At 38.6% G+C, this 12,493-nt stretch overlaps 1 protein-coding gene across 9 annotated transcripts in view; it reads right to left on the reverse strand.

Annotated features, from left to right (window-relative positions):
- Positions 1–1,023: 1,023 nt before the first annotated feature.
- KIDINS220 (kinase D interacting substrate 220) overlaps positions 1,024–12,493 on the reverse strand; it is a 96,869-nt gene continuing 85,399 nt past the window's right edge. For all 9 annotated transcript variants that reach the window (XM_068565144.1, XM_068565149.1, XM_068565146.1 and 6 more), the window contains 4 exons: positions 9,715–9,843; positions 7,659–7,757; positions 5,874–6,104; positions 1,024–3,418 (listed from right to left, as the gene is read on the reverse strand). In XM_068565144.1, the coding sequence (XP_068421245.1) occupies positions 2,156–3,418; positions 5,874–6,104; positions 7,659–7,757; positions 9,715–9,843 (1,722 nt within the window). In that variant the 3' untranslated portion in view covers positions 1,024–2,155. The remainder of the gene's footprint in view (positions 3,419–5,873; positions 6,105–7,658; positions 7,758–9,714; positions 9,844–12,493) is intronic.

Here is a 12,493-nt window from a genome sequence, read left to right on the forward strand (position 1 = left end):
AACCCATCTGGTTTGTCAACTTCTAAAACACTATGAAAAAGCAAACTTTTCCAGAATGTTCATACAACAATTAAATTGATACCCTCCCGGGATCTGGAAAACCTACTTCTTATAGTTACAGAAATGCACGCTACAGAGCTGTGCCGTGGGCACTAATGCTTCACAAAGGCACCATTCAGGCACTGAGCCACGCTCTCTCGGAAAGACTAGGGAGGGCAGCTCAGAACACTCCTGCCAGCTGCACGACTGCTACATGCACCTGAACATCTTTAATGAACTTTAGGCCTCTGACAAAACAAACACACAAATTATTTTTTATTTTTAATCGAATTGTGAATCATCGTCACTACAGTGAATAAAAATTCATGACTCGGAATAGCATGCAACTTTTTTTATTGTTTTCTAAATCTATCTGTACACTTAATACTCTGGTATTAACTTTACAAACAGAATAAAGAATACACTACAGTGATATTAAGCTGCATCTACTCACCTGAAAAGGAACAAAGTATCACCCCTGAAATAATTACTAATTACACAATACTGCAGGCTAATAAACACTGTAAGTACTAAAATGTTAACATTTCAACATACCATGTCAACAACATCCTGCCTTCTTTTTTAATTGGTTAAAACATTTGTTAAGGTCATGCAAAATAAACACTTTATGAAAATGCTAGATTACACTCAAACATCAAGGCGATGAAACCCAAAAGAGCAACTTTTTAATGCAACGACTGGTCAAGTAGATAAACTGCTCAGCATATTAATAAAAATCCAGTAAGTGAAAAACATCAAAAATATAAACACTAAATTTAGGTAACTGCTCGTCTACGATCTCACCACCTATACAATCTTATCTGTGACTGAAGGTATACTGCCAAAATTGTTCTACATAAGAAAGCTATGTTAAAATGACCAAAAACATGTCAGTGCATGATGCCAGGGTAAATGTCTAGTCCACACGATACTTAAATGTGATCATTCTCTCACCTCTGCCAACAGTAAATGAAAAGTCACACCCAGATTTATCTTCTTTTTACTCTTGCTTTGTTACATGTCTTTAAACTTCTGTCTACAAGTATTTCTTATGATCCTCCCCAAGAATTAACATGCTGATTTAGGAATAGGTGAAGCAGATAAACCCTGCCCTGGTATAGAAGGCAGTGATTTCGTTTTCCCTAACTAAATATTTCCTTGTCACTTGTCAACTGTCACTGACCTTTCTGCTACAGTTATGTCCTCAGTCTCCCATTCCAAAAAGATTTTTAGTGCCTATTATTATCCACGTCTCCCTGATTCTCCCAGAGGAAGAACTCATGTTTTTCCTCTCGTCGCTCGGCTCACTAAGGAAAGCTGAGCACACAATTTAAAGGAGTTACAGAGTAGACCAGGGCGGGTTCTCGGGCAGGTGGATGGTGCTTGAAGCCAGGTCTGGGATCTGGAGAGAAGAGCATCCAGGTCATAGGAAGGTGATCAGCCCCTCTCCACAGGCCACTCCCCTAGCAGCTCACAATGACCCAGTTACTGGGGGCTCTGCTTTGGGCACTGTTGACTCACTTTCTTACCAATTTTTAAAGCCCTCTTTATATTTTCTACTTAAAATTTAAAAACTCTTTGATAAGCGAATTTGTCTATCATAAAGAACACCGGTTCGCAACTTACAGAGCGTTAACCTTTAGTCTCTAGGTTATTCCATAAGCTGTAAGGTCTTATCTTTCACCCCTTAAGAGCAGAATGTGCTTCTGGTTCATTTAACATCATGTCTTCCCGCAAATATTTAATGAACGAATGTTCTACGAAAGGGGTCTCTAGCTTTTAATTTCTGTTGGCGAATTAAGCCCTTTATATTTAATAAACTATTTCTGACCTACCTTTATACTCAGGTCTTGTCTTGCAGTTATATGCCAACGAAAACAACATTGGGTTTTTAAGCTTCTACGTACAAAGACACCGGGGGCTGACAGATGAACCAGGCTATCTTATACTTCCCTCTGTTGTATAGTGTATGTCTCTTTCACCAAAGACCTTCTCATCCGTTAATTATTTGTGAGTGAAACGTACAGGTGATGTGCGTGGAAGGAGTCACGATAAAACTCAGGTCAGTCTTGTCACAGGGATTATAGCAACACTATTCTACTTTTGCTTGTTTTTCTTAAAGAATGCTTTCTCTTTCTTCTCCAAAGCCTGTACTATCAGAAGAGGCTACTGCGTGCAGCTCTGAAGCATCTTTTGAGAGCCTCGTATAACTCGAACGCTGGCTTCTCTTATGCGTCATGCCTTTTAGATTTTCGTTCTGAATGGCAGTTGAGTGGGAACTGGAACCGGACCTCAGAATGACTTGGGGCGTCTCCCGAATCCCCTCCACTTCATCAGAATTCTGGTTGGCTCTGTTCGCCGGAGCACTGTTGTTGTTCAGAGTCACTGTGCTGGGAGTGCGATTCAGATTGTAGGCTTTGTGGCACGCTGGCCAGTTTTCTTCAGGGCTGCTGGCTATCAAGCTGCATTCGGAAGGGCTTTTCTTGTCTTCTGAACAAATGGACATCCGAGCTACACGTGGGTCTTGCAGGCCACTCAAGCTGTGTGGTATTCCCCGTTTTCCACTGTGGCTGTCATCTTCGAGCTCTATGAGATTTGCCTTTTCAAGCTGGGGGTCATCAGCCGCTTCATTGTGAAGGGAGTGATTGGGAGAGCTCTCATTGGATCTCACTCCCGAATCAGATGAGTCCTTTTTGTCAAGGAGGGCGTCTGATAAATACTCTTTTGCCTTAATGAAGGTTCTAATAGGCTCTGCGCTGTGTTCTGGAGACTTCAACACTCTCTCTACTTTCCCTTCAGCTTTTTTGTCTCTGTCATCTTTGAGCAGCGGAGTATTGTCTGATTCTTCTGTCCCAGACTCATCTTCATCACTTGGAAGTTTCTGATAGCGCAGCCCACCTCCCTTCAGCTTCAAATCTGTCTGGAAGAGACTTGACCTTTCTGAGGACTTCTTGCTTGGGAGAAGCTTGCTGCCTGACTGATCAGATTTTTCATCTTCTTCAGTGATAGGATCCAGGGGTGAGGCATCGTTAGTGGAAACTCCTGATGAGGAATAATCTATAACATCTCCCCTCTTCATTAAAAATGACTTCCTTCCATCATCTGGCTTTGGTTCACTATCCCTCCCTTTCTCTGGTTCTAGAGTAGAGTGAATGGAGCCCCCGGATGAACTCTGACCCATATAATACGTGCTGTGTGGAGAAGACCTGCCACTCATTGTTGTGGAACCCGTGCCCCCTTCTAACTGAGACATCTGGGCAATATATTCTCTATAGGCATCTCTATACTCAGCCTGCACCTTATCAGTAAGCTTTGAAATTTCAATACTGGAATCCTGGGAAGTGAGACTCGATAGACTTGGGGTTCTGCGAGTTTGTGACTGTGAAGACAAAAAAATAATAATAATTTAAGAATTCAGATAAACCCAAAAAAAGGCACAATAAACATCAGCTTAGGAAATTTTATATATATATATATATATAAATTAAAATATATAAATATATATATATGGACAATAAGAATTTTTAAAGTCCTTAAAATACCAAATTCTTTTAGAAGAATTCTGCATAACACAGCTTAACAAAAGCTGTGAACTTATGAATAATTTTACCGTTATTAGAAAGCTTTACACAAATTTTAAAAAAATTAGTTTATTGTTAATATTTAAAAGTATAATTTAAGGTTATAGTAACAAATAACCTTAGGACTTGTTTTTATCATTTCAAACTTTTAAACTTATTTACGGAAAAAGTCACCTTCATTGATAAAATATAAAAGTTCCCCTTAGAAAAGAGAAAGAAGATGAGAGGTAAGGTATATCTCAAAAACAAAATACTCAAGTCTTTAAATGTATGTTAAATAGAACCTTTCTCAACTTGCACGACATGGAGTTTCTGTCAAATTCCAATTCAGAGAAAAAAAAATGTACTCAAATGCAAAAAAAAAAAAAGAAAAAAACAGATTTTAAAAGGAAAAGTATAAAGTGCAATGGAAAAGATAAAAAGATAAATACAGGATCCAAATGAACAAAAATGGAAGCCTTGAGGTCAACAGTCAGGTCCAAGTAAACAGAAATAAAATATTTTTAAAAGTTTGATTTCCAAGGTGAAGTTTTAGGACGAGAATTGCTAGAGACCCAGAAAAGGTTAATAACATGAGGAATAAAAAGTAAAGATTAGGAAAAACAGGAAGGAAATGGAAGAAAAAGAATCAAGGAAGTTTAAGAAAGGGCAAAAGCAAAGGTTGAAGCGAAGCAGAAATAAAGCAGAGTCTTCCTTCCACCGGGAGAAAATGACCCAGCTCCCTGAGAAGGTTCCCTGAGATCCAGTTCAGGACAGTGCTGCCCTCACTCTCAAATGCAGTATGTGGACCCCTTCTCAGGGGATCCACGAGGTCTAAACTATTTTCCTAAGAATACGAAGATGACCTTTGCCTTTCCACTCTCATTCTCACAATAGTGTACAGTGGAGTCTCCAGAGGCTGCATCATGTGTGATCTCCCAGGAGATTCAGTGCAGAAGCAGATATGGGAATCTAGCTGTCTTCTACAAAGCCAGGCATTAAAGAGATTTGTAACACAATATCATTTTCAGTAAATATGTTTTGTTTTGGAAAATAGTCATTTTTCATAAAAATGTTATTTATGTTAATATATAATTGGTTTAAGTTTCTCAGTTTTTATTTCTAATATAGTAAATACTGACAGATAAAACTTACATAAACGAAGGCTCTTTGGGGGTCTTCGATAATTTTTAAGAGTGTAAAAGGATTCTGAGATTTAAAACAAGTTTGAGAACTGCTGCATTGATAGGAAGGCTGTGAGAGTTTCCAGGTCACGGTGGTCAATACCAAGTATGGAAATGCAGAGGATGAGGATTTCTTAAGAAATGTTAAAAGGAATTCCAGGGAAAAGAAAGGAATTACTGTTGTTGAAACAGGGAGATAAAAGGGTCAAGGGCTGACTTATCGTAAAATAAGGAAATTTTTATCTTAGCTAACACACAATAAAATGGCTTCTCAACTTAAAGAAATACGATTGATAGTATGTAGGAAAAGATAATAACAACCAAAAAATATTTTTACTACCAAATCAAACACAACACCCTTAAAAATTATGGTAGACCTAACAGGTACTCCTTTCTCTAAATACGGCTCCGTTTCAGTAGAGAGTTCTTGGCAGCTACTTACTATGCTTCCTCCCTTGCTTGTCTTCTCTCTGTTCTGTACCCTGGCTCTAGGTTTTTTCCTAGTTTATTTCTCTCCTTGTCCAGCCCTTACTCCTTCTCACGTTCTCTCACTTTTGTTTTTATTCCTGAGCCTCGCCTCTCCTCCCTCTTCTAAGAACATCCAAAGAAAGAGCTCACCCATATCTAACATCAGATAATAAAAAGAAAACGGATATCCATGAACAGTGTGCAACATACGAACTGAAAAACCAGGTTACGGCGCTCAAAGGGATAACACGGCAGGTTATCCAATAAAGATGTGTTTTAGCCGATGATTACTGACTTTAACAAGGAAACAGCAAGTGAAAGATGAACTCAGCTAACCACCTAAGTAGGCCAGTTCCTGTTCACCCTCGATGCCATGACTCTATTTCATTATTTTCTCAATTCTTATCAATTTCTGAAATCACGTTATTTTCTGTGTGTTTTACTGACCGTCCTCTCCAGAAGAACACAGCTCCTGGAGAACAGGGACTCCTCCCTCCATCCTCTTCACTCAGGGACTCACTAAAGATTTTCTGAATGACTATACAAACGCACCGACATAATCTCGGAGAATTAAATACCACCCTCTTCTTCAGTAATATGAAGAATGGCATTTAATAAATACCTGCCAGCTTAGGTTACTGTGGCGTGGAGCCCCTTCATCCAGGCCGAGTGTGTTGAGCTCCTCAAAGCTGAAGTTCAGGGTGTAGGGAGCCTGATTGGAGAGCTCGGTGTGAGGCAGCTCGTGGGCCGAGCGGAGCGCAGATTCACCGTGAGCAACTGCGCTGCTGTTTTCACTCAGCAAACGTGGGTCCTCAGGGACCACCTGGTTTTCGGCATTTCTCATTTCTAGTACCTTAAGAGAGAGAGAGAAAAAAAAGTCATCAGTATCTGCACTGACAAATCACATTTTAGAAGCTTTAGAAATTATCTTAAAAATTAAACATAAAGTTACTCTAATGGAAATGAGAAAGCATACTTCCTGTAAGTGAATTTCAAATAATTTGTCCTTATCTGCTTATCTTTCTATATTAATAATACAACTGACCCTTGAACAACACAGCTTTGAACTGCACAGGTCTGCTTACACGCAGATTATTTTTCACTAGTGAAGACGGCAGTATTTTCTACATGGTCCAGGGTAGGTTGACTCCGCAGATGCGGAGGAACCTTGGATACGGAAGGCTGACTCTGTTATCAGTGGATTAATCTCTGAGTTGTTCAAGGATCATCTGTACTAAAAGAAGTACAGTCGGCCCTCAGAATCTAGTGGTTTTGCACGTGCAGATTCAACCAATCACAGATTGAAAATATTCGGGAAAAAAAATTCCAGAAAGTTCCAAAAATCAACACTGGAATTTGCCACACACTGGCAACTATTTACACAGCATTTACATGGTATGAGGCATCATAAGTAATCTAGAGGTGATTTAAAGTATACAGGAGGATGTGTGTAGTATGCAAATATTACTATGCCATTTTATATACGGGATTTAAGCATCTGAAGATTTTGGTATCCACGGGAGTCCTGGAACCACCCACCCACAGGTACTGACAGATAACTGTAATGACCACAACCAGCACACATATACTATACTCTAATCTGACCACTGTGTTACTACTTTAATTTAAAATTTAACTTAAGAACAAAACAAAATGCAACTGGAGTGTGTCAAAGAGAACCAGAGCTGGACAGTAGCTAAAGCAGTAAAAACAGATTTTAACCAGGAACTATCGCAATGGGGAAAAACGGACCTCAGGATAGAACTGGGCTCAACTCCAAAAGCAGCGTGGACACGTGGGCATTTACAGCCCAGGAACGAGGCGGGGATGAGTGGATGGAAAGTTGCTAAGAGGAAGCATCAGGGGTAAGGGGTGGGAGGGGGATTCTGGTTGAATTGACCTGACAGGATTCCTTCTGGAGGCAGGCCTGGGGTCTAGGACCTCACGGGGAGCGGAGGAGGGGTGGGGGATGAGGAATGTAATCGGATAGCGAGGGTGATCAGACACTGAGGGCGAGGTTCTTTCTCAACTGACTTAGCAGGATCCTTCCTACAACTGGGCGATGCAGGCCCAACGAGGACAGACACCAAGGTCGAGGCCTAGAGGCTTCGGGAAGCCTGACTGAGTGAGGTCAAGGAGAGTGTCCTGGTCAATGAAAGCAGGGAGAATTGGCGGGTGGCCTCTCTCCCAGATTTCCAAGTGAAATGCCCAAAAGGCAAATGTTGCTAAGCGCTGCTGTGTATATTCCACATAACGGGATATACAAGAGTTGTACACGTAAGTGTAAAATGTAATTTTTACATATTTTTTTTTTAAATATAGGAAAATATCAGTTCAGACCAGTACTTACTGGCACTTGTTTTATAAAATGTTGTAAATAATTCTACAAATATTAAAAATATCTTACTGTGCTCCTAAAAAGATGCCAGTCTCCAAAATTCATATTCATTTCCTTCTTCAGTTCATCAATGTTACACTGAGCTAACACACGGCCATTTATGTTTGCCTGAATAAAAAAAAACACAAATACAAAGATAAACAAAATGTGAGAGATTCTGAACTTCCAGTGATCAAAAAGTACATTTATATTAGAGACTAGAAAATATTGACCTAAAGAAGGTTATCACCCCATGTAGTAATTAATAAACAAGTAGACTCTGAATAACGTAAGCCACTCCATACTCTTGCAAGTGTCCTAGGCGCTCAAGTAAAATAAATCATTCTTCAGGGACCAACCCAAGAGCTAACCCTCCAACTATTTCCAAAACTACCTATTCTGCCATGAGCAATAACAAAACTGTTAGCTTTTTCCCTCTAATCATAAAACATGAACACGACGGCAAGCTGCTGGGAGGGGACAAAGACATCTGTCAGCATGTCGGTCACTGATGAACTTCTAAATGAAGTGAAGCGCGGACAAACTTGTTTATCAACTATACGAGATAACTTCAGCCACCAAGAATGTCCACCCACAAATTTCCCAGTCTATTAAATTCACAGAAAATGATCTTGTCACTATTGGGTCTCTGTAATTCTAGTCCCTTCCAAGTAAGAAATGATAGAATTTTCTTTATTAATAACAGGTAGCTTACTTATTTTACAAAATACAAAACCTGACTTTATTAACTGTGGTAAAATTATGGAATACCTGGGTTTAAAACCGGCAGAATGCTCAGTTTCCAAGTTAATTCTGAAGAAAAGAATGTCCAGAGCAAGCCTACGGCAGAGGTCCTGCTGTAGAAATGCAAGGAGCTTAGCAGCACTTAAGAGACCAGTTGCTACAATCGGCTTCAAACAGCCAAGGCCTGAGAGTAAAGAGCTGAGTTGGGGAGAGAACCACTGTCCTGAGGGAAACAAAATCGCCACAAAGGATCCATGTGGAGACCTCCCTCTTTCCTGACGCTCACCAAGCTGCCTTGAGGAGAGTCAGGTTTGTACCTTGGAAAGGCAGTGCTTGACACTTTCGCAAATGGGGATTAACACTAGCTAGATCTGTGAGAAAACTAACATTATCCGAACCTTTCTGACCAAACATAGTTTAAGATTAGTGAAATGGTATATGTGCTCATAATTCTTTTAAAAACTTTTTAGATGCCAATCTTTAAAGTATGTAAATATTACAGGCTTGTGGTTAATGTTCTCCTTCACTGTATCTCTGATAGAAAAAGTATAACTTAGTGGAAGTATCTATTAAAACTGGGACTGGGTTAGCCTTGTATATGGGAAGCCTCCTCAAAAATCCCAGGTTCGTGGTAGTTACTGGAATTGCAAGAAAAGATCTAGGAAGAAATAAACTTCCTCAAATGCATTAGCCCTTGCCAACCCAAACCTCTGAGGTATTATCAAACGGGACATGATCAGAAATCCTCTAAGACATGAAAGTGAGAATTTGAGGAAAATGAAGCAAGTATGGTTTACTTGGATAATTATTAAGTCACAAATAAATACTATAATTAAAGAAAATGTAACATAAAAGAAAAGGCCTTCAAATGTTCTATGTTGCATATTGGAAATATAAGTTATTTTCAATCTTAATGTGAAATCCTTTAGAGCTTTGTACTTCTCATCAAAGCATTTTTGACTTACATTAGATATTTTTTTTTTTTTTTTTGGCCATGCCACGTGGCTTGTGGGATATTAGTTCCCTGACCAGGGATGGGACCCAGGCAGTGAAAGCACCATGGCCTAACCACTGGACCGCCAGGGAACTCCCCCTTATATTAGATCATTTTACAGGAACGTTGTAATACAACACTTTATTTTCTTTTATCCGTTTCTAAACTAAGGGATAAAGGGGCAATTTTAGGATACAAATAGTGGGAAACCTGTTTCCACCTAGAGCTTTCCCATTTCAACAGAGACCTCGTCTTTGAGAAGCTAAATACAAAGTGCTCGCCATGCACTGAGCCCGCCACTGGTGCCCTCAGCCCTGTCTCGAGTCAGCGGGGAAACATGCTGGTCACCTTCTTGATGGTCGCACAATACTGAGGCAGCATGCTCTGGTCCAGCCCTTCTATTTGTTTCAGCTTCTCACAAACCGCATCCACATTCATTGAATTCAGTGATATTGTTCCTGAGGCTGGGCCCGATCCCTAGATAAGTCGTGGAAAAATACACGTATGAATAGCATTTAATGTCAGATACACGCAGTCACGTGACAGAGAAACTTGTGACGTTACACTATAAGTACTTTGATTAACAATACATTTTCAAACTAAAGTAAAGACAGTGAATGTGTGCAGTATGGGGAAATGCCATTAGGGAACAGATTTAGCTACTGTTATACCTTAAGAAGTATCTTTTATTATAGCAGATACAGCCTGATCAAAACCACTTTTCTAAGAAGACAGAACATTCCACGAGCCAAGCCGAGGCCAACTGCAAGAGAGCCTAACTTCAAACCGCAAGAGAGAAGGGTGTAGCCCTTAATAACAGAAGGACAGGGGGTTAAAAAAAGAAAAGGAATGGGGGGAATTACTGATGCCTACACTACAAAAATACAAAAAGTAAAGGTATGAAATAATTTTAAAAGTGCCTATACCAAACAGCTTTAAATGTCTTTACAGACTACCTTAACAGTCTACGACTCTTAACTACCTGAAGTTTTCAGATCGTGACCGCATTTTATACCCAAGGGATCTAAAACTTCCCCTTAAGAATCTATACAATAATCATGTCAATATGAAACAATAGTACTACTTCTTAACACATGTGGAAGTAAATATGATCCACTAAAATTTGTTCTCATTTAAAAGAAAAGTCAAAATAATAAATCTAGTATTTACTTAGAAGAAAAACATTTTCTGAATATGGTGACATACTAAAGAAGTATTTGCCTGTGGCCAACTGTATATGAAGCTCCTCAATTACAGATGTGGACACTGGCTTACAGAGAGGTAAGTTCTGGCTTCAAAGTCAAAGAATAAATAGCTAGTTAGTGGTAGATTTGGATGGGAACCCTAACTTATCAGGTCTTATAACTTCCTATTTTCTTTGTTGCAACTGTCTATTTTTAAAGAGTTTATAGAAACTATAACCAAAATAAAGAGAAGACAAACCAACTAGTATAGAGGAAAACGCTCCAAATGACCTGTCTTGTTTACCAGTCAATCTAGTCTTAAAATAAGTACAATTTATCCTATCCTCAAGTACGTGTAAACTTATATTTTCTACTGCCTCTTTTATCATTACCAAGGTAGACTATGACAGCCAAAACTGCCTGTTAGCTACCTGTTAAACATGATTTGTAACATGAAAGCGTAACATAATACTCTATTATGAACTGATAAATAAATAGACACACATAGTATATAAACAAAATATACCTATATTACATATAAATGTAAATACAGCTAGGAGATGAGACCATATTGAACAGACAGTGAGGCAGTAATTTTATGAGAGGGAGTCTTAGCACGTTTACAAGTGTGAGACAGTCCCATAAAAATTTGTAAATTAATGCCTTGGAATATACTGCACAAAACACATTTATTTATAGTTTGTTTTCAATTAAATATAAATTTAAAATATGCCATATATTATACGGTCTGAGGTTCAATTACTTCAAAAATACTAAGAGCAAAACACTAGTTATTTCCAGAATTTAGTTTTCATATTTTTATACATAGTTCTGTTTTCTGCCTGGATGAGTATAGCCAATATTCAAAGTGTTAATTATCCAGTATCTACTATGGAAACTTAAACTGCTTTCTATGAATTTTTAATAACCATATTTGTTTTGTTTTTCTTTCTTTCTTTTAAACAGGTTTATTTGAGATATAATTCACATACAATTCTCCCATTAAAAGTATACAATTCAATGATTTTTAGTATATTCACATAGTTGTGAAACCATCGCCACAATCAACTTTAGGACATTTTCGTATCCCTAAAAAGAAATCCTGTACCATCAGCAGTCATTCTTTATCCCTTCCAACACCTAGTCCCAATTCCCTAGCAACCACTAATCTACTGTCTCTGTGGATTTGCCTATTTTGGACATTTCATATAAATGGAACCACACAATATGTGACCTTTTGTAACTAGCTTCTTTCACTTAGTATGTTTTCAAGGTTCATCCCTGTTATAGCATGGATCAGTACTTCATTCTTTTTTATTGCTGAACAATACTTATCTTTTAAATGATCTTTAATACTGCCTTTCGTATGTTTTTATTCCTCAACCTAGCTCTTCTTTCTGGGTACATTTACACTTGTTTCCATTTTCTTGATTAGAAAAATCACAAACAAACAGTTTGATCACCAAAATAAATAATGATCATACCGGATTATAATTCATAGAAAAAAATATCCATGAATCCACACTGATATAAATAAAAAGTTGAATAAGTAAATAAATGAGGAAGAAGAGACAGCTTTTACTTATAGGATTCCAATTAATAAATGCAGAAGAAGGGAGCGGAAAATCCCCATCAGGAAACACACCACAAGTGGCTGTTCACAAGATGCGCCGGTGGACATGAAAGTTAATGGGCAAAAGTATGAGGAGAAACAGGGTATTTGCAGAGTTTTAGAGTATCTCCCCCTAAATATTTACTCACTACAAAGGGAAAAATAAAACTTCACAGTGTTGAAATCTGGCAGATGCCACCTTAACCACACGACTGAGGTTCGCATGACCAGTGGGAAGATTCAGGCCCTCACAGATGCTCAACTATGATGCCCTGAGAAGGACACGGCATCACTTCTGTGGGTCTCTTGCCAAAGATGTACAATCTTCTAA

The sequence above is a fragment of the Eschrichtius robustus genome, chromosome 15 (genome assembly GCF_028021215.1).
Source record: "Eschrichtius robustus isolate mEscRob2 chromosome 15, mEscRob2.pri, whole genome shotgun sequence".
NCBI lineage: Eukaryota > Metazoa > Chordata > Mammalia > Artiodactyla > Eschrichtiidae > Eschrichtius > Eschrichtius robustus.